Genomic DNA, 22,947 nt, shown 5'->3' with positions numbered 1-22,947 from the left:
CCCCCTTCTTGCTCCAAGGAGCAAAAGCTCCCGGTTAAGTCGTCTCAAAATGGTGTAGGTCCGCCCACTACCTCTACTTTGATTCCTATTGGAGGAAAACAAGAGGAGCGCTAGTCCGGGATTGGTCGGTGGGCGTGTTGATCAAAAAGCTCCGGCTTCCGTGTTTGTAGCCAGGCTGGCAAGAAGTCACGAGAACGTCAATAACTTTGAGGAGGGGGACATGAGGCGAGTCACCCTCTTTGTTAATGGCAGCCCTAGGAATGGGAAGGTGAGTGCGTGGGAACTGGGTCGGGGCGGAGCTTCAGAGCTGCAGCCTTCTTCTCAGACTGGATGAGAGTTTTCGGATTGTCCATTGTGCTTCTATAGGCAGTTGCTTCCAAGCTTGTAGAGTGGTATGCATGGTTGGTTCGACCTTCATTTTGTCCTCGCAACAACCCTGTGAGGTAGGTCAGTCTAAGAAAGAGAGAACATGGTCAACGGTCACCCAGTTTGCTTCAGGGGATTTGAACCCAACTCTTTTAGTCCAAAATTCTGACCACTGCCTGCTGTTTAGTTTTTCAGTGCTACAAGCTGAAGGCTCTTAAGGGAGTGGGGCAATTTCTTTTTTATATTTTGCCTTTCTACCCTGTCAATCTCCCAAAGGACTTGTGGCTGCTTACATATATAAACATAATAAAAAATACAATGGCATGAAACAATAAAATCAGCTAATAACAGGATGGCATAACAATTGGGAAGTCCCTAATTGGACACACACCCAGATCTCTCCTTCAAACATTCTGTAATGCTCTTACAGGATTTAGATGATTTTGCCTTCACCCTCTTCAACTGGTTCTCAATATTATGTGTTTTCTGGATCATATTCAGCCCTTGCCAGGATTTGGGGGAGGGGGTTAATTAACAAAGTCTCCCCCCACCCCCCGGTGAGCCTGTGGAGTTCCCTATGTATGTAAGGATTCCATCCTGTGTCTTTGGGTGTCCCAATTTTAAAGCTGTTCACATCCATACACTAGCCAGTCAGTTGATAACAGCAATTGTACATTTCAGAGATGTAGTAATGGCCAGTAGTTTAAACCAGAACTGGGCGTGTGTTTCTTAAACCTGCTCAAGCCCTATAGCAAATCATTCTCAGTCTAACCTACATTGCAGGGTTGTTGAGAGGATAAAATGAGGGGAGGAAACTATACATAGCACCCTGAGTTTCTTAGAGGAAGGTTGGAATTAAAAATGTAGCCAAAATATTGCCCTCTAGGCACTGTCCAGCTCGTCGATATCTTTCTTGAATTGTGGTGCCCAGAACTGAACACAGTATTCTAAGTGTGGTCTGACCAATGCAGAATACAGTGCTACTATTACTTCTTTCTTTTTAGGAGCAGTCAGTGGCTCAGTAGTGCACCTACCAGTACTTTGCATGTAGAAAGTCCCAGGTTTGTTCTTCATATCTCCAGTTTAAGAAAAAAAAATCTTGAGTATCAAAGCTAGGAAAGTGTCCCTTGCTTGAAACAGAGGAGGCGGAACCAGACCAGTGCTCTGATGGTATGGCACTGATATGTGTGTGCTCAGTTGCCCTTTCAAGCTGTGTATCCTTAATCCTCTCTCATTTCAGTGCAGGTATAAGTCACCTTCAGTGTTTTTTTTAAATGCAACCCCTGCAGTGTCCTTTCCTGGGGCCTGTGTCTGACATAAATTAATTACTGCAGCATGTTTATGGGTCTATTTTGAGCCTAACAGATTCCCCAAAGCTCAGTTCTTCAAAGATGTAAAGTTGCATGGTTAGATAGCCATGTGGATTTTAGTGTGATTGAGTCTCATTCCTAGATCATGACACTACATTCAACTCTTTACTTATTTAACACAGTTTTATTCCATCTGCCCCAGTATGTGGCTTATGATAAAACATAATTTTGAAATCAAACCATACTAAAAGTAGCATCAACTTCACAGTGATCAATCATAGGCCCGGAGACCCCAAAATCACCTAGTTAAATAGCAATCCAGAAGAGATTCCAGATTGAAACCACAGCTCAGCCATGAGTTCAGTAGATGAAATGTTATGTCTCACACTTAACTTCCTTATCTGCAATATGGTGGTAGTAATGTTGGTGTGCTAAACAGGGTAGGTATAAGAAGTACATATTCTTAACATATCTTATATATTTTGTGCTCTTGGTAAAAATTGTATTTGTTCCCAGTTATGTTCCCTGTAATGGAATTGAGGCTTCGGTGCTCTGAGCAATCCCTAAGGAATCAGCTGATGTCCATTTTTAGCAGTATGGCAGCAGGCAAGATGTAGCATAGCAGTGACTTTAGACACAAAAAAGGTTCAGTAAAGCAAAAACTAGGAAGTTCAGGCAGATGTACTTATTTCAAGGGCTATAGGAGAAGGTTCATAAACCTACAGATTCATTATTTTCACATAGTAGGCCCTGTTACTTACTTGCTGGTAGCCTAATATGTTTATAGATGGGCATAAGCCTTTACTAGTAATTCTGGTATTGGTAGCCCCGTTCAGCAGAGGGGACAGTTTGGTAGTGTGTGGGGATGGTGCCACCTCCAATGGAGTTCCGAGTATTGCAGCAAGCAGTGGGAAAAAGGTAACCTTTTGTCGCCCAGAAAACTCCATAGAAAAAAGTGACTTGTGTCATGTGTTTTTGTGACATAAGTCAGAGGGCTGCGTTGGAGGCGCTCCTGGTCCAAAAGACCTTTGGAATCTGATTACAGTCAGCTCCTCATCCTGGAAATTCCCTTATCCTGCCCCTAGCTATGTGGCATAGTCCAGGGTGGCAGCCTCTTCTGGGTCGGACGCAGCCGAGCTATGTGGCACCTGCCCACTGGCATATTTATCCTTTCTGCTGACATAGTTTGCCCTTATACCAGCAGAGTGGGCAAACATGCCAGTGCGGATGCATGCCTCTTCCACAACTCCTTTTGCACTCCCTCCCCATTGTACTGTCAGGGTTCTTCAGTAATTCTGTGTGGGAAGAATAATTTGTTATATGACAGTTAGTTACCAGTTCAACTGAAACTTGATTATCCAGGGTTTTTTGAGGGGAAGGGGGTTCTCAGCTGTTACTGCAATTTCTTACACCATGGATTTGACAGTCAGGTCTTCAGGAACGGTAGTTCATCTTTTCTCTTTAACTTTATTAAAATTTACTTGGTTTCTTTGGGAGAGTGGTGAGCTCTGAAGGTTCACACAGCCATTAAAATCGTCAAATGATTCATTTTTCAGAATTTACTAAATAGCATGGGCCTCTTGTGTATTTTTGCATTGCTGGTATTCCAGAAGTGGTTTCATTGTCAGTTCCAACAACACCAAGAGATATCGAGAACGGAATAGTTGAGTCACACAGACAGGAAAATTGCTGTTTCAAACAGCTGTCTGTGAAACTGGTAGCTATGACTAAATCAGACTTTGGAAGTGGAACATTGTCTGTCATCTCGGAAAAGCACTCCCTTCTTTATGGAGGCTAATAATGAAGAAATACAAAGGAAGCGATATATTAAGCCTAAGCTATTGATGCTATGTTTAGGGGCTACTTTCTTCATGTTGCTTCTCTGATATCCACCCAGGCCTGAATGGATGACAGCTTTGCCCTACTGAAAACAAGGAGCCTATCACAGGTAAAACTAAAGTGGCTGACCACTATTAGGTCAAAAGCAGCAAATCCAATCCTTCCTTCCCACGCCCATGGTAAGAAAGGGAACTAGGAGAGTTTCCAAGGTGTGCAGGAAAATATTACTATAACTCATGAGTGGGAAAAATTAGCAGTATTACAAGGATTGAATGTGCTTTTGAAATCTGTTGAGAGTTAGCTAAAGGGGAATGATGGAGGGAGGATAAAATTATCTTGCTTAAACCCCTGAGAATTTAGAGAAGCCGGAGGAAGAAGTTATTGGAGGATAGGGAACTCTGTGACCCCTTCCACACGTGTAGAACAATGCACTTTCAATCCACTTTCACAATTGTTTGCAATTGGATTTTGCTATTCCACACAGCTGCAAAGTGCATTGAAATTGGATTAAAAGTGCATTATTCTGCATGTGTGGAAGGGGCCTATTTCAAAACTGCCCCTTCACTGAGATTCCTTCCCAGCCCCTTGTTTGTTCCCTCCAGCTTCACAGTGACAGTCACAAAGACTGTGGAAGATCAGGCAACATCAGGTTTTCATATAGTTAGGAGACTTTTCTTATATGCAGAAAAACTATTGCTTTCTAAATTAAAAGTTGGGGGAACCTTTTCCCAAAATTATTTCCTGAGATTTTTTAATTCTTATAGCCCTGGGCAACTTATGAACATTTAAGAATCCATTGGGGTGGGGGAGGAAAATGGAAAATGTAGAAATTGGTCTGTTCAATCCCCTAAGAGTTTATAATATCCTAAAGAGAGCCACTTTTGCTGTAAGAAGACTTTGCCATTGTTAACCCCCCTTGTGATGTTTTACAGCCCAGTTTGTAAGTTTTTATATCTTTCTATTTTCCTCCCCTCTTCAATGCCATTTGAAATTATTTTCACAATATTTTCTTCCTACGTTTACTGAAAGAGGGTAGAAAAAGGTAGACTGAAGCTTGGTTTAGCAGATGCTCTTCCCATTTCTGGTTCTCCTCACAGTAACTAGAATTGGCAAGGCTTTGATTAGGAACCGGTGCAGAAATCATAAGTAATTCTCAGAATGCATTTGTGCATGTTGGGATGGGAGTAGCAGTGTGTGAGTGTAGGTACATTTTTTCCCCCAAGCGTCGAACATGCACCTGTAGGGCCATCTGTCTTTTGTGAAAGTGCCAACTCTGAAGACTCTGACTTACGTGACCCCATGTTTTAACTGGGGGGAGACCTTGATTCAGAGCAGAACCTGTAGAATGGTTCTTTTTAAAAGAGCCATAATTTGAATGTGTGCCAGGGTGTCTGGTTCTTTTTCCATCTGTGTCTGCTGCTATGATTGGAAAGAACCCCACGATCATATGTATTGAAATTCTAACATGCAGATCACTAGTGGTAGATTCTTCTGTTTATATATTATAAAACTACAGATAACAGTCCAGATAAATGAAACTACAGGTAAAGGTCTAAAGATCAGGAAGATTCAATAATTGCAGTACCAACAAATAGCCCGGAAACTGACTGAAGTCCCACTATCAGCAGATGCTATCATAAATGACAGAGAATGGCTGCTGGAATCCATTGATACCTTCTGAATGACTGTTAGAACACGTTGAATAATGGTGATTGATTAGCTACTTGAGGAACTGTCCCCAAATGGCAGGGCCTTGGTCTCCTCTGACAAACCATTCCACTAGGCTGGGGCCAATGATAATGGCCCAACTAGTGTCAGTTTATTCCAGCTGCCTGTATACAGTTCCGTCCTTCGCATAACATTTTGCTTTCATGGAATCATCTCGATGTTTGGACTGTTTTGAAAAGAGCTGTGCCAACAACTGGCAGTGAAACCCTCGTTAAATCATATTGAAATTGTAGAATATTCCAGTTTGGAATTGGGATATCTTTCTGAATGTTTGCCATGGGATTGTTTTGCATTTGTGTTTATGTGTTCATTGTACACTGATATTTATGTTGAGATAGGTTGCGCCTTCTCCTTTTCTAGCAAACTCTCTTCTTCATTATGTGCTTCTATGTAATTAAACACCACTGAACACACTGGAATTTGTAACATCATTGTTTTACTATTTGTAGTATACTAAAATATACCGTTCTTGCATAGCAATCCTGTGTGCACCCTTACAGAGAAGTAAGTCTCACTGAATTGTGGAATTAGCTCCTTAAGTAAGCATTAATTGGGCTGAGTTGTTTGTTCCTGATCAAAGTGTCAAGAAAAGCTTGAAGGGGGAGGAGAACATGGAATTTCTTCTGAGTAAATGTACGTAGGATTGGGCTGTTCAAGCAGACTTTTACAGGAATATCTGGAAATGTTGGATCTCTGTAGTTGGTGGTTTTCTTTTACTTAAATAACGCTAGCTTCTGAGCATTCCTTGTAATCTCCAATCCAAATCTCCCAGCAAAACTGAATCCTGAGGCAGGGTTTTTCAGCTGAAGTTATGTGAAACTGCCAGCATCCCTTAGGGCTTCCATGAAATGTTACAACTTCCCCTTCGCGTCTTCTTTTTGCCTTTGAGTTGCATAATTCAATAATTGAGTTACTTTATTTACTTTCTGTACAGTGAGAATGATGGGCTTCTATAGGATACTACAATATGTTTTGTGTGTGTTTCTTAACCAAAAAATAGGATAAAAAACTACTGTCTGAGGCAGAGGACCTAATGTGCTGTTGGAAGACACATAAGACACCAACCTCAATGAAGCTCAGTAGATCTATGTGTGGTTAAAATCTGGATAGGAGACCCTCTGGAGCCCTGTGTCTACCACCCTGGGCTCCATGTTGGAAGAAAAGTGGGGTGCAAATGAAATTTTTTTTATGGGGCTTATAAAGTATTGTAAATAAATTAGGGAACAAGTATCCTAGAAGATTTAACCATGCATGGGGAGGTAAAACACTTGCCTTTTCTTTATAGGTTGTTGCTGTTTATGGAACACTATCCGACCTGCTCTCTGTTGCTAGCAGTAAGCTTGGAATAAAAGCAACCAGTGTGTACAATGGGAAAGGGGGCCTCATTGATGACATTGCTTTGATCAGGTAAGATCAACCTGAACTGAGCATTTTCAAATTAATATGGTGGTGTATGAGCTAAAGATGCTCTTGCCTCTTCAACACGACTCTTCCTCCAGACTCACTGAAGCCATCTTCGCTCCCTTTTCTGCCTTCTCAGCATCAGTGCTGGAGAAGGGCTAAATACTCTAGTCTCCACACCATCGTGCCTTGGGATGGGAAGAGCATAGAGCCTGACCATATCTATATGCGCTTCCATCCCGGATCTCCTCCCACCGTCTACCTCCCTTGACCCCCAGTGTTCAAGATAATGTTTAGAATTATCTCATTGGCACAGCACACTCTTAGCACTGCCAGTTGAGAATGCCGGTGGATGTTTATGGTGTCATCATTTCCAAATGTTGCCTCTCATCAAAAATACCCTGGCCATGAAAAGATGCCATATTGGGTTTTAGCCTAGCCTTCTCTCATCTCTGTGTGCTGATCCTTTGCCTGCATTCTGAAAAAGTAAAGTCTGAGGGTGTCTTTATGCCATGTCTTTCTGAATGGTTAATTGGCTCTTAAGCACCAGACCCCTAACCAGCCATCGTGGGGCAGATCCAGTGTTTGTTTTTCTTTCGTGTGCACAGGTTAGAATTAAAAAAGCTTCCAGTGGAAAATGAACTGAGCATTTATTTATTTATTCATTCATTCATTCATTCATTCATTCATTCATTCATTCATTTATTTATTTATTTATTTATTTATTTATTGTTTAAACTTTTATACCGACCCATCCCCGGAGGGCTCTATTTATCTTAAATAGTTCTGGACAAAATTGTTTGTTCATGACAAAAGTTGACTCTGTGTCTTTTCCCACCCCCATCTTCTAGGGACGATGATGTTCTGTTTGTATGTGAGGGGGAACCATTTGTTGGTAAGTATACATTTTGCTCTGTTGCCTTTATAGAAATTTGCAAATGCACCATGTTTGCAAATGCAGTAAAAACGTTTGTGCATGTTCCATGCCCGTAGATCCTCAGACAGATGTAAACCCTCCCGAAGCATTAACAGGGTCTCACTCAGACTGGATAACACTCAATGTCGGAGGACGCTTCTTCACAACCACTCGGTAGGAACCTTCCACTTTGTTCAAAAGTGTTTACCCTTTTGGTGGATTCAAACCACCAATTTAAAAAAACTTCTTGTGTGCTGGTACTGTGGCAGTCTTATTTGTTAAATGCTTGGGCTCATGTTCTTTTAAAGGGATGGCTGTATTTTCAGAGTAGCATAAGTTCAGCAAGATATAATAGATGTCCCTTTATTCTTAATATGTTGACTTGGCAGCTCAGAATGCAGTATAACACCAGAAGTTCCAGGAACTTTTCCACATACAAACCCTTTCTATTCATTCCAGTGGCAGTAATGCAGAGGCGTACCAAGAGAAAATGGCGCCTAGGGCAACATCTGCTCCCGCCACGCTTACTTCAGCCGGCTCCTCCTCCTTTGGGGCAGCAAGTGCCTGCCACAAGCCTGTAGCCAGGCCGGGAGCCTGCCATGGGCCTGCAGCCAGGCCAGGAGCCTTCCACCCCCAGCCGAGGGGCACTTGGATGGCCCACAGAGTCTCCTGGTCACATGAGGGATGTGATTTTGCACCCCCCACATGACCTAATGGATGGCGGCCAGGGTCAGTTGACCCCCCCCCCCCCCATGTCCCTCTGGCAGATATTCCCCTGCAGTAATGACTGTACATTAGATATCAAGCAATATTTCTTCAGTATCTCAGACTGCATACTTCCAGCCAAGCTAGACAATACACAGAGTTCTATACCGCTTTTCTCAATATGTGTGAGTGTTTGTATGGAACAAAAAGCTGCCTGTGCAGGCTACCAGTATGATCTGAGTAAGGGTGCTTAAGTGAGAGGCTGCTTTCCCTGCTTGGCACTTCTCTCAGACCAGCATCCTTCATAGGCTACTTTTGATTTTATTTGAAGCTGAAAGTAGTGAGAACTGAAGTGGAATTCTGAGCAGTGTCTGCTTGACTAGGCGACATTCCATGCCGGGCTTACAAGAAGAAATGTTACCAACATGCCTGAATTCATTAAAGTTATGAGCTTTAACCGAGCATGATGGAAATGCAAGTCTCACAGCCCATTCCAGGGGGTGGGGGTGAATCAGCTGCCAGATGCGGCATGAGCCCGAGCTTGTGGATTTGCCCTCTTCAGGGCACTTAGCAAAGGGGTGGCATAACTCCATTCAGCCCTGTGGGGAGCTTTTAGGCAGCTGTTTTTGTTTTTCTTTTCGGCTGCACCCCCATTCCACCTGAAAGTCCTCTGGAGGTGGTGTGGTGGCAGAGCTGTCCCGGGCTGTGGTGACCTCTGGATTGAACTGCTCATCTGCCACAAATCCAGAAGCAATCATAATGGTTAGCCAGTTGATCAGACACAAGAGATTTGGTTTGTCAAGTAGATATCGATTAAGTTTTTTTAAAAAAATTAACTTCGTTAGCATAATGAAAAAGTTACTTTACTCAATGAGTTTAATGTTATTGCTAGTTATAAAACCAAATTCGTTCACTTATGGTGGAAGTGACAAAGTTAACCTTTTGTCGAAAATTGCCATGAATTATCAAAACTTTTAACCGTGTTTCCGAAGATGTGAGCAAATTTTTAAAAAAGGATGCCAGGTAATAGGTGCCAGCTTTGTTGCCATGTGAAGTCCCTCGTTTAGATATACAAGTTTCACCAGGGGGATCAGAGTTCCTTTGTGTTGATTCATTCCACAGCAATGGAGTTCTGTTATAGCACTCCATTACTGTGGTAAGAGTCAGCACAAAGGAATTCTAATTCCCCCAGTGAAGCTTGTACAGTGAAATGCACAGGAGCATTATATTACAATAAATCTTTCACATGACATCTTTTTTTCTCCTTTTTTGTTTTGTTGATGCTTTACTAGGTATAGCCCTATTTTTATTTACTCCATAGATGTGAACCAGCTTTAGGTTTCCATAGATACGATAAGTTCCATAGATATGATAAGGTACCATAGATACCAAGTATGGCCAGTGCTTCTCATTGACTTTTTCCTGGATTCTGACCTCAGCTTACAGTAAATGAATTATTTTAAAAGGAAGGAACCAAAGTATGTCAACTTTTAAAGACAGTTATGCTCCATAAGCTGCAGGCCATTTTTTTCTGGTTGAATAGGCTTCCATGACAACAGGTGATCAACAGGATAGATATTTGGGGTGCTGTGTGGTTTCCAGGACAGATATTTATTTAGTAATAGACACCTAATGCCAATAAAGGCTTAATAATAATAGTAATAGGCAGTCAGGTGGTTACATTTGGCTGGTCGGTTGACTGATCCTGTTTGTTTATTTACTTCATTTATACCCCACCTTTCTCCTCAGTGGAGACCCAAAGTTGCTTGCATTGTTCTACGGTCCTCTATGCTCACGACAGCTTGGTGAGGTAGGTTAAGTTGAGTATGTGTGCTTGGCTCAAGGTCATCCAGCAAGTTTTAATGGTCGTGTGGGGATCTGAACTGGGGTTTTCCAAGTTCAGATCTGACATTCTAACCACTACATAATGCTGGCTGCCAATCTCTAATCAGTGTAGACTGAAGAATAGCACTAGAGCAGGCACAGACAGAGAGAGTTCCGCTGTAGTTTTCCATGCAATGAGCACACGTCATTATTAAGATTCCATGCAGCAATGCCATCCTTCTGCAGCAGAAGCATTTATATGCCCCCTTCCCATTACAGGCATACAATTCTAAGCATTCCCAGAGTTCTCAGCCAGAATTCTAGGCATTCCCCCACCATGCTCCTCTTGCCCCCTCTGAATATTTTTTTAAAATAATTTTCCTGCTTGAAATAGAAGTACCAGTTAAAAACTTCTCACACATAGAACCAAACCAAATAAAACCAGCAGATCAGTTATGCAGAACCTAGCCCAGGCAGTTGTTGAAAGAGAACGGTCCTGAATCTGCTCATTAATGCTCATGCTCTTTTTTTTCCCTAGGAGCACTTTAGTTAGCAAAGAACCAGACAGCATGCTGGCTCGCATGTTTAAAGACAAAGGTCAGTACGGATTTCAATGCTTCTGTCCTTTTTTAAATGTGCTGATGGTGGAATCCTCGCTCAAAAGCTTTGAAAGGCATCTGTTGAAGTTGTATATATGATATAATTGGTTCCCCGTTCCCACAAGCTGGTCCTTCGCAGTTGTAGCACATGGGAGAGGTGCACTTAGAAAACTCTGGTGGATTCAACTGGTTGTGGTGGGTTTTCTGAGTTGTGTGGTCCAGTAGATCTTGTTCCTAACGTTTCGCCTGCATTTGTGGCTGGCATCTTCAGAGGTGTATCTGGTGGAATGATCTGTGCTTCTGGTTTTGAAGTACAAGTTTCTGTGGCTCATAATTGCACAATAATGTTGCTGCTGCTTCTCGGGAATCTCCTAAAACAAGTTACTTACTTTTATTTTCAGCCTGCCCATCCTCCAAAGGGCTTGGAACAGTGTACGCAGTAGGTCACTGTCTCCAGTTTTATTTGGCTAACCCTACAAACTTGGTCTGCTTCCTGGCCTCTTGCCCTTGAGCATATACTGATTTATTTTGCTCTGGAATTGACACGGCATTTCTAAGTTTAAACAGCAAATGCTAGGCAGCGGGTTGGGGTGTGTGGATTCTAACTGTAATAGGCTTCTTGGTAAGATAGCAATGGACCAGATCTCCTGTGTCTTCAGTGTTGCTTAGCAAGGAAGGAGCTAGTTTAGCCATCTTTCTCCCTATCTTTTATAAAACTGCATCAAAATCCAGCCGAGGATTAAATTTACTAAGTCTGAATTTTGCTGGCTGTTGCTGATTCTATGGTGCAAAAGTTTTGTCTGATTGTCCTTGGACCATCTCAGTAATTAGAGAACATTTTCATTTTGCTGAAGGGAAACTACACAGAGTTCTGTGAGCCATTAGATTAAACCAGAATTGGAATCCAGGTCTCTTTAGATGGGAGGCCACTGTTGCATCACCTGTTTCTTTGATTCACTGCTGAATGGACAGAATGTTCTTAAATACCATTCATTTTCCAAGAGGCTTCCTTTTAATTTGTAATATTTTGAACTGTATGTCTTGAGTTCCACAGCTTAATGGGGAGTTTAAACGGACTCCATTTGGAAGTGGGAGCTGGTCTTAAATATAGCAGCAGGAATCTGATTTATGGCAGAAAATGGTTAACGGCTTGAACTTTTCTGTGTCTTTTCTCCTGGAAACAGATGCCTGGGGGAACAAAAGAGATCACAGGGGGGCCTTCCTAATTGACCGTAGCCCTGAATACTTTGAGCCAATTTTGAACTATTTGCGTCATGGACAACTCATTGTGAATGATGGCATCAATTTGCTGGGTATGTATTATGGGCTGAGGGCTTTTAAGACACTGTTTTATGCTGCAACCAAGCTCTTGCCCCATTGAGAGCCCAACAAATCTGAGGCATGTTGCCTGTGTGCAGCTAAGTGTTTGGAGGATTGTGAAGACTCATCTTGCTTGGCAGTATTTTTGAGTGAATAAGTGAGAAAAATGTATCTGTGAATCTGAAAACCAGCGAAACCTATGTTGAAGCCTTCATTGAATTAAAACAAAGCCAGCTATAAGAAGAAGAAGAGTTTGGATTTATACCCCACCTTTATCTCTTGTAAGGAGACTCAAGGTGGCTTACAAGTTCCTTTCCCTTCCTCTCCCCACAACAGGCACCTTGTGAGAGAGGTGGACCTGAGAGAGTTCTGAAGAACTGTGACTAGCCCAAGGTCACCCAGCAGGAATGTAGAAGTGCGGAAACACATCTGGTTCAGTAGATAAGCCTCTGCCACTCAGGTGGAGGAGCGGGAATCAAACCCGGTTCTTTAGATTAGAATCCTCCTCTTAACCTGCACTACACTGGCTCCCAAAGAAAGGGAAGGAACAAGCCACGGGACTCTTTGATCTCAACTAGAGCGAAGAAGGTCCCCTGGGCTTACTTCTTTTGGCTCCTGGACCTAGGGTTGCCAGCTCTGGATTGGAAACATCTGGCGAGGGTCTTTAATGGAGTGTAATGTCATACAGTCCACTTTTCAAACCGGCCATTTTTTCCAGGGGAACTGATCCCTATCACCTGGAGATCTGTTGTAATCAAAAGAAATCTCCAGCCAGCACCTGGAGGGTTGGGAACCTGTGTGGTTTGCTCACTGGCTAAAGAGAACCACCAAATGCCCCCCTTATCTTTTAGCCTCCTAAGGCTTCCCAGCTTTCCCTGCCTCTTTTCCCTTGCTCCTGTGTAGGTCTTCACTTATGCTTTATATTTGGGCTGCCCTTCTCCACCTGAGCCTCATTCCAGTCCTCTTCTTACCCCTGAAGGCTTTGACAAAATGGCACACGAGGTTGGTGGGGGGAGAGACTTGTTTTGGGTACTCATGCCAATATTATTCCTTATGGCTGTTAAGTTTGTTAACAGGCAGGGCTGATTTCTTAGGCCCTTATTAGAGCCCAGAGTGTAATGCTAATTGAGGAGATTTGCATCCTGTGTTATAGTTTTTATTCAACTCTTCACAACTCTTCAAAGGGTGCTTTTTGCAATGGAAAAAGACCAATCCTAGGGGATTTGTGGAGCCTTTCAGCAGTGAATAAAACCTCCTTTCCTCCATCTCCAATTATGTTCAATATAAGCCACCTGTGACTAGCTGTTTTTATTGGAGTGTGCAGGTCATATGAGAATGCTAAAACAAAAACTGGGGACTATTTGCTTACCTTCCCAAGTAAAGGGTTTGTAGATGTGTATAAAGTGGAAACACATGAACTTCTGTAGTTAATGGAACTGCTCAAGATATTAAATACTATTGTCACCAACAAACTGGAATTATTATGACTAGTACATACGTGATTTATTGCCAGAATTGTGTGTTTTTTGTTTACTTCAGCTTTCTTTCCCCCTGAGCACAGAAGACTTCCTGCTTTTGGGGGGAGGGGGGCGCTTAGGTCTAAATTGTGGTTTGCTATTATTTCTAAATGTGCTTTCTGAACTTTCTTTCTTTCCTTCTCTGTCTCCATGGAGTTCTGGGTGGCATTTGCGGTTCTCCCCTGCTGTATTTTTACCCACACAACAATTCTGACAGGCAGGTTAGGCTGACATCTCTGGTCTCTTGTAAGGAGTGACCAACCTATCTTCCCACCCAGTAAGGCTGAGTGACCAACCTATCTTCCCACCCAGTTTGTTTTATAAACTCTGTCTCGTTGAAGCAGCACATTCAGAATTGGTTTTCTTTCCCATGGATCAAGATTCTTTGCCAGAATTTCATTGATGCTTGGGGAGGGGGAACTATGGTTAGCCAATGTATTTTCGTTCATATACTACTGGTAACCAGAATTAGTTCCTAACCACAGTTCTCTATGTGAGGAATGAGAAACATGAGCTCAGCAACAGGCAGGGTTCATCCGCCTATGGGTTAAAAATTATGTCCGAATATATTTATGATTTTTCCAGCACACACAGAGCTCATGTTTAATGTTTATCAGGGTTGACTATTAAGCATGGTTTTGAAAATAAGTTTAAGTCCTATTTGTAAATTCTGGGTAATAGAAAACCCTGGCTAGTGTTAACCTTGGTTTAATCTTAAGCCAGCAGGGGAAGAGAGATCATACAGTCCTTCAGCCTGCTTTTGCTATTCTGAAGTTTCCCGCCCCTTTGGCAAGATACAGAACATACACAAGAAGACTTCTGCTTTTCATTGTTCCTCCTAAGTAGGAATGGCAGGGCTTTATTCTTTTCCCCTGCTCTTTTGCCAGGAGTCCTGGAGGAAGCCCGATTCTTTGGGATGGACTCGCTAATTGAACACTTAGAAGTAGCTATTAAGGTAATTGATGCTTTTGTATCAGTTTTATTCCCTCACACAATAAAAAGAATACTTATGCTAATTTTCTTTTTCTGGCTGAGTTTGTAAAAATTCTTCCTTTCCTCTGTAGAACTCACAGCCAGCAGAAGATCATTCTCCAATCTCCCGAAAGGAATTTGTGAGATTCCTTCTTGCAACCTCAACCAAATCTGAGCTTCGCTGTCAAGTATGAAAATAAAATGGCTTTAGATCTGCGTTGCACGTTGTGCCTGACAATATGCTGTTTGACCCTTTAGATCGTTCCAGATCAGACTGAAGTAGCGCAGGGTGAGGGCTTTACAATTGAATGCTCCACACAATAAAAAGCTTCCTATATGTTCCTGGCCCATATGGGAAAGGGCTGTGCTAAATATTACCGGATTACTAGTTGGCTGCATGTGGAATCTTTTTTTTTTCCATGTGGAGGAGCATTCAAAAATTCCTCCCTCTGAGGTGATCGGAATTCTATTAGCTTATCCCTGTGTCAGATCAGTAGACATTCTCTCAAGCGAGGCCTGTGTGTGTGAGGAAAGCGGGACTGTGTTTCTAACTGCACATGGTGGGTCGTGTTTACAGTGTTGTGTGTGAAACTCTCCACAAATAGAAATGTAGCACAACAGGGAGGAAGCTGAGGTGGAACATCTTTTTGACTTGCAAAGTGTTCCTGCCCCCTGCCCTCATCTGCTGTTTCTTCTCATTTTGTTGCATGCACAGACCAAGCCTTAGTTGCTGGGAGTGTGGGTATCTAGGGCCAGTTCTCCAGCAAAGACACCCAAGCGAGCACAGTGAGGAGAGTGCCAAAGCACTGCAGGGGCTAGACTTGCTACTGGGATCCCCCTCCTAAGCTCACGCAACTGTCAAGCTGATCTAAGCAAGTCCCTTTTTGGTTTGGACCAGGCCAGTGGTGCGGGCCCAGGATGACGCAGGAGTACCTTTCTTGGGGAAGCTGCGTACATACATAGCCTTTATTGGCATATGCATTAATCATAAAGTTACAACATGAAATTAAATAAAACAAAACAACTAATAAACTTATTCAAAATCATCAATTATCTCAGATAGAAATTTTGCAACTGACTCAGAATAATCCGCATCTGGATTTAGGAACTCTTTGGCATCTGCCAGCTAGTAAGGCAGAGGGGACTACATTAAACCTTGCCTTGGTAAGGGCGCGTCTCCATCTAGGGACAATTGAATATCCGAAGGTATTGAGACATGCATCCTTTACCTCTAATTATAAGCTGATTTACTGGAGAGCAGGTTTTGTTTGGCTTGGGGAAGCAAGATATCTGGAACTAGCCCTATGGATATCACCAGTATTTAAAAAAATAAAAACAAATTCTAACTGATCTAATTATAGAGGAATACCATCATAATTTTATAGAGTGACAAATGGCTATACTGTGTTGCTGAGAACGGTGACATTTGGTCAGCATTTAGATGCATCTGATTGAATTCTGGTAGGCGAGCATGGTGACTTTTTTGCAATGAATGTGCAATGACTCAGCTACCCCCCTCCCAATCCATTAACAACAGCACTCATCTGCAGATTGGGGGTGCTGCTGCCTTCCCTGTTACGCCTACTTGCACGGAGCACTTCAAAGTTTTCAAGCTGCTATGCTGATGCTGTGTTGGTTATCTCCCCCCACCCCTTTTTTTCAGGGCTTAAATTTCAGCGGAGCAGATCTCTCTCGTTTAGATCTCAGATACATAAACTTCAAGATGGCCAACTTGAGCCGGTGCAACCTAGCACACGCTAACCTGTGCTGTGCTAACCTTGAACGAGCAGACTTGTCCGGATCTGTTCTGGATGTGAGTTACGTTGAGTATTCCTTCGCTCTCACTGAGGCCTGCATATTGACTCTACTGCTTAATGTCGGGGTCTGCATGATGCAAGGCTGTGGGTTTTTCTGAATTGTGAAAAAGAGTGGACAGGTGGACTTTACAGGTTTAGCAGCTTAAAGTTTGAAGCTTTATAGAATAAAGCATGCTAATCAAGACTCATGGTACAGGGCGTGACAAATTGCAGGTGCCAGGGTGCCTAGAAATTTTGTGACACCTATTATTCTCAGCAATGATTTATTTTAGTGTTTCATCAACCCTCAGAAGTACCAAGCTTATATACCATTTTGAATCAGAATATGAATGTATTTCTTCCTTTACTTCAGTTGCTTCCTTTACTGGTTTCAGTGTTCATTGGAGCTTTTCGAAGCAATAATGTCATAGAGAAGTTGGGAAGAAGTAAAGCGAGGGTCAGAGGTTGTTTTTTGTTCCAGTAATGACAGCCAGGGTTACTCCATATTTATTTATACGCTGCAATGCTTCTGTCATAGCTTTGATAAATTATGCTAAACTGTGAAGATTTTAGGATTAGGTTTTGTGGTAGCAGTCATTAGAACATATGGCAATTAAACTATAAATCCCAAAGGCTGAAAAATAGGTCTGGGTCCTAAATTTTGGTGTTGGCTCTGAAAATCAAAGAAAATGTGTCAAAGCCTGTCATAGTAATAGACCGGCGTGGTGTAGTGATTAAGAGCAGGTTAATCTGGAGAACCAGGTTTGATTCCCCACTCCTCCACCTGAGTGGCAGAAGCTTATCTGGTGAACCAGATGTGTTTCTGCACTCCTATATTCCTGCTGGGTGACCTTGGGCTAGTCACAGTTCTTCGGAACTCTCTCAGCCCCACCTACCTCGCAAGGTGTCTGTTGTGGGGAGAGGAAGGGAAAGGAGCTTGTAAACCACCTTGAGTCTCCTTACAGGAGAGAAAGGTGGGGTATAAATCCAAACTCCTCTTAATTCTTGGTGGGCCTCAAAATAGGTTAATTTCATAATGCAAAAGAAGATGTCTACTAACCCCTGCAAAAGAGCCACCATGTCCAATAGTCCAAGTGAAACTATTTTCCAAGTATCTCTGTTGGCTCACCACTAACTAGAGCAAGGAAGATTGGAAGCAATCACAGAGCACCCACTTCTGGACCCAGATGATTCATTGCATCACATCAAAATCTGATTCTGATTTCCTCTGTTTCTGGCAGTGCGCTAACCTCCAAGGAGTTAAGATGCTTTGTTCTAATGCAGAGGGGGCATCGTTGAAAGGATGCAATTTTGAAGATCCCTCTGGCCTTAAAGCTAACTTGGAAGGTAAGGAACAGATTTCATTTCTTTTTAGATTATTCTAACCATCGTGAGAGGGAAGTTCAGAAACATCTTGGAAGAATGGTTACCTGAAGCTAAAGTGAGGGGTTCTTAACAGTTTTAACATATATGCCTTCCAGACACTCTCGCATAATAGTGAAGACAGGCTGTTTCATAAGAATGTACGTTTGATAAAGTATAACCAATATTAGTGGCTCATTTTTCCATAATTAACCATCACAGCTGGCTTGTCTGAGCATCTTCTGAATTACGCAGTATTGCTAATAAGTTATACATCTGGCCTTTGTTGGAAAACAGTGTCTGGATTTGAGCACTGGAGTCTGGGAAATTTTGGATTCAGATTCTCACTTGGCCATGAAACTCAATGAATAAACTTGGGCCAGTTATTTCTCCCAGCCCAGTCCTTAAAAAGAATGTTGATTGAACAGGGGAGGAGAGGATTGCCCTGAACTCAATAGTGGAAAATCAGCTTTGGAATTTATATTGTTTGTAACCTGCTGGGGTATTATTGGCCTAGGATGTAAAAGGTGAGGAATCAATTGGGCAGGGTATATATGAGATCTACAGGTGCTGTCTTTCGAGAGAGCTCCTGTTTTGTTTCTGCCTTTGAAGCAGGCACAACATTTTCAAAGAGAATTTGTTTTCCTGGGATCCTGTGACTTGAGGCAGACAAAAAGAAACAAATCAGCCCTAAAACCTGGGTATCCGATTCTATGCCTGCTATAGGTGCTAACTTGAAAGGTGTTGACATGGAAGGGAGCCAGATGACTGGGATTAATTTGCGTGTTGCAACTTTGAAAAATGCAAAGTTGAAAAACTGCAACCTTAGAGGAGCAACTCTGGCCGGGACAGACTTAGAGGTGAGTTGCAAATTGTCTGACAGTCGGCTGGTGGCTTTAAACGAAAGTAGAATAGGATTTATTATTTTATTTATTATTTATTATTGAGTTTTTTATACTGCCCTACCCCCGAAGGGCTCTGGGCGGTGAACAATGTAAATATACAACAATACAATTAAAAGCCCATTAAAATAACACAGTGATCAATATAATAAAATGGCATCAGCAATAAAACCCTTATTAAAAACCCTCCCAAAGAGTGGGGGAAAGGGTCCCATAGATGGTAAGGGACCCCGAACACAGGAAAATAAAATGGAGGCACTTATCAGTGGCTGGACACTCCAAAAGTCCGGTGGAACAGCTTCGTCTTACAGGCCCTGCGGAACTCGCCAAAATCCCGCAGGCCCCAGACAGCTGGAGGAAGAGTGTTCCACCAGGCAGGGGCCAGGGCCGTAAAGGCCCTGGCCCGAGTGGAGGCCAGCTGCATCATTGACGGGCCGGGAACCACCAGAAAATTGGCCTCTGTTCTACTGAAGAAAATTGGCCTCTGTTCTACTGTTCTACTGAAGACCAACATGGCTAACCCTCTGAAGCTGTCTGAAAATACTTTGATTCTGAGTAAACACTATTGGGCATCACAGCAAAAATGTTTCATGCCCCTGCATGGAACTTCCACTGAAGTAGTCAGATCTTCTCAGCATCTTTATAATCCAGGCAGAAGTTGATAATAATATCACAACATCAAATGTGTTCATTTTTCAAAACATCATTTATGTTCCTATCAGAATCTGGCCAGAATCTTTCTCTCACTGCTTACATGGGCTGGGAGCTCTCATGAGCCCTCTAGCACCTACTTTCATTGTTGTAAATCATAGCTGGGCTCATGTGAAGAGTAGCTAAGAGAAGGGACACTTTGTCCATTTCCCTAAGTGTATTAGATTCCGCAAAATGAAGAAATGATGCTGGGTGAGGGCTTCTTTGCTAGTTCAATATGTATACATATTTTGTGCGTATGCAAGAAGATTTTTTAAAACACTGTTAATTTTGAAAGGCATTACGTTAAATAAAGCTTCCACCAAAAATCATTAGGTTCTACTGTTAGTTATGCATAACATCATTCCCTGACCTTTTTGTGACTAGTTCCTCCTCCTACAGCAATAGTTTTGTCAACGTGTTGGAGCTCTTAAAATTTATAGTATCCTGCATGAGGTTTTGGGGGGGGGGCGGGGGGGGAGGTGGGATGGGAAGGTCTTGCTGCTTGCTTCTTTCTCTTCAGTGCCGCTTATTCTTAGCGGACACCTCACCTATGTTTTCTAATGGACAAGCCAGAAGCAGTTAGCAAGGGCATTCATATGGTGGGAGAATCAAGTTTAAAACTAATCACTACTCTCTGCCATTCAGAACTGTGACCTGTCGGGCTGTGACCTACAAGAAGCCAACCTGAGAGGTTCCAATGTGAAAGGGGCCATCTTTGAAGAGATGCTAACACCTTTGCACATGTCTCAGAGCGTCAGATAAGCTGCCAAGTGGTCTGGGAACGTTGCTGCAGCATTTAATTTTCTTTCTCCACCCTTTATCCATAAAGTCGGAGTGAGTGACCTTTCCAACGTAACTTGAGTTTCTCAGCAGTGCCTCAGGAACTGCCTCAGATCACGTAGCTGTGGGCACGTCCCTTTTTTTAGGTACAGGAACCGCTGCAACCTTCTTGAATGGAATTGTGAAAGCCGGTCAGCTTCTGAAGCTGTGAACTGGCTGTTCGCTTGGTGTGCGTCGGCAGCTCTCCGTCACCTCATCCTTGAATACATCTTGGGATTTTTAATTTATAAAAGCACAATATATGCAATTTATATTTATTAAAACTGTATTTGCAGTGCAGACCTCTTGAGATGGGTAAGCCCCTATTCGGTAGCAAAAATTCAAGCTCATAGCAGATATCTGCATACTGTTTTGTTCATTTTGGCCTGTTGAAGGACAGGGGTGTGTTTGTAGAGTGAGGATGGCAACGGGGAACACAGTTCATGTGTGCTGTGTGCCTCCATCACAGCAGCCAGGCACTTAGGCCCTTTATTATCCTCTCCATAAATAACCCAGAGGTACATTTCTTGCTGGCATATGAATGGGTCTAAATGTTTGCTCCGACCCTGAGAAATAGATGCTTCTGTTATCTGATATAGACCCATTTATTTCATACAGAGCTTCACTTTTTGCCTTGGCTGCTAGAAAATTACAATCCAAACACACCACCAAAAACCCAAACTAGATTATAAAAATGTTACAAACTGAATGCTATTTATCATTTGTTAGTGTGTTTTATAATATAATTTCTTTGGATATTTTATACAACCTATATGATTTGTACTTTCTATATTTAACTTTTATATTTATTTTGTTACAGTTTGTATTTTATCTATTTTGACATTGCGACAGCCTTCGACCATATACAGTACAATTCCGATTAAAATACGGGTGTGAATACCTCCAAATAAGGGGTGATCACTAACCTTGGCTCTATAAGTGGATGCTGGTGTGGGCTTAGACAATGAAAATTCTACAACTGCTGTATATACTTCAGCCAGTTGAGTTAGTTTATGTCAGGGGTCTGCAACCTGCGGCTCTCCAGATGGAGACTACAATTCCCATCAGCCCAATTGGCCATGCTGGCAGTGGCTGATGGGAATTGTAGTCCATGAACATCTGGAGAGCCGCATGTTGCAGACCCCTGGTTTATGTGAATATGGGTTCATGAATGCATGGGATGTATCTGGAGTGCTACAAGTGCACCCATATATTACCACGAGCATTAGGAAAAATGCAGTCAGCCCAGCTCCCCCGCCCTTGCTCTGGTCACAAGTGACCAGGTCCCTTTTACATGGAAGTGGATCATCTGCTAAGAAATGCACAGCCGATCTAGCTGTGCTGAATGTCTTAACATATATTTGGAACTGATCCCAAACCTTTTCCAAATGTGAGGCTCTCTAGTTTCAGCTGTTAAACCAGAGTGGGTGGTTGGACTACATTCCTCAAAATCAGGAGTTTGTGATTTCATGAGAAACTTGGGTCGTGCAAAAAGTCAGTGTCTGTTTCCTTCCAAAAAAAATGTCCTAGGGTTGCTGGGCATCATGCATGTAGTTCTGGGGTTCAAGGCAATCCCATTTTTTAGTCGAGGCACCTCACACTTATCCTTGCAGCAGGAATTCTGGAAACGCTGGCTTCGATGATGTTACGGGAAGGGAAGAAGCAAGGGAAGGTGCAGTTCAATCATTGCTGCTGTGTTCAAGGTACTTCTGCCGGAGCGCGTAAGGGCTCTCGCATCTCAAGAAACCAGCTAGTCTATTTTTCTTTGTCTTATTTTTTTAGCAGATAGGAGCTAAATATTGTATCAGAGAATTCTATTTTCTTAAGCTGCATATATAATTTATTTGTAAAGAAGCTGTTCTGCTGAGAGGAGGCCTCTTGCGTAATCACAGCATTGTTCAATTGCTAAAAGGAAAGGATGGGCCCAGCAGGCCTTGTCAAGGGACAGATCACACGCTGTTACGCAACCACATCAATAATAAAATATATCCAATGTTTACACAAAAGTCTTGCCTTTTAATGAGATAAGGACACTACCGGTTGTTATGTCAGAGAACTGGATCTCTCTGCAAAAGGAAAATACAGACTGGGGTGGGTGGAAATGGCATAGGAAGTCCAATGTAGTTTGGAAGCAGTTTCATATCATCCTCTTAGAAAAATGCTTTCACATGAATGCACAGAGAAGCAACTAGGCCACAATACCGTGCAAATTGACCTGCATATAGCTGGCGGCGATGGGGGGTGTTACTGCATTTTCATTTCTTATCCTGCCATTGTGGCATGGAGGGGGAGAACTGCCATTCATAGGAAATCCAGACCAGATAGTTGCCCACCACTGATGGGGGTTGTCTTTCACTGACTTCATTACTAGCTAGCTTGGAAGTCTCAGCTTTATTTTCAGAAAAGCATGTCACATAAGAGCAAAAGGTACTTCTTTTCAACCACATGTTTCAACCACACAAAAAGCCTTTCCCCTTAGACCAGTGGTTCTCAACCTTCCTAACGCCACGACCCTTTAATACAGTTCTTCATGTTATGGTGACCCCCAACCATAAAATTATTTGTGTCTCGGTTCCTAAGACCATCGGAAATATGTGTTTTCCGATGGTCTTAGGCGACCCCTGTGAAAAGCTTGCTTGACCGCCAAAGGGGTTGTGACCCACAGGTTGAGAACCGCTGCTTTAGACTCAGCTGTTCCATGCCAGCATAACACACTGTACAAAGGGCATCCCTTGAGAACTTGTCTCATTCCACCCACTTCTTTGACTAGGCCCACTGGTACCTAACTTAAAGTAAACTCGGCTGCCTAGGAGCAATACTAAATCTGCTTAACCATTTTTAAGAACAGTGCCACTAAGCTGTTTTCACAGCTAGATTT

The 22,947-nt window shown here is 42.6% G+C and overlaps 1 protein-coding gene across 3 annotated transcripts; it reads left to right on the top strand.

The window, feature by feature from the left end:
• The first annotated feature begins 160 nt into the window (after positions 1 to 160).
• On the top strand, positions 161 to 22,075 carry KCTD9 (potassium channel tetramerization domain containing 9). Of its 3 annotated transcripts, none has more exons than XM_048513591.1 (12): positions 161 to 268; positions 6,529 to 6,650; positions 7,496 to 7,539; positions 7,638 to 7,734; positions 10,628 to 10,686; positions 11,873 to 12,001; positions 14,413 to 14,480; positions 14,590 to 14,685; positions 16,161 to 16,310; positions 17,535 to 17,640; positions 18,382 to 18,515; positions 19,896 to 22,075. In XM_048513591.1, the coding sequence occupies exons 1-12, from the start codon at positions 221 to 223 to the stop codon at positions 20,010 to 20,012; spliced, it is 1,170 nt and encodes a 389-aa protein (XP_048369548.1). In that variant the 5' UTR covers positions 161 to 220; the 3' UTR covers positions 20,013 to 22,075. The 3 variants fall into 3 exon arrangements, with proteins under 3 accessions (XP_048369548.1, XP_048369549.1, XP_048369550.1); XM_048513592.1 differs by lacking the exon at positions 161 to 268 and adding an exon at positions 327 to 443; XM_048513593.1 differs by lacking the exon at positions 161 to 268 and adding an exon at positions 3,572 to 3,624.
• The last annotated feature ends 872 nt before the right edge of the window (positions 22,076 to 22,947 follow it).

Source organism: Sphaerodactylus townsendi, linkage group LG12 (genome assembly GCF_021028975.2).
Source record: "Sphaerodactylus townsendi isolate TG3544 linkage group LG12, MPM_Stown_v2.3, whole genome shotgun sequence".
Taxonomy (NCBI): domain Eukaryota; kingdom Metazoa; phylum Chordata; class Lepidosauria; order Squamata; family Sphaerodactylidae; genus Sphaerodactylus; species Sphaerodactylus townsendi.
Note: the sequence above shows the minus strand (reverse complement) of the source record. Positions and strands in the feature narration are given on the sequence as shown.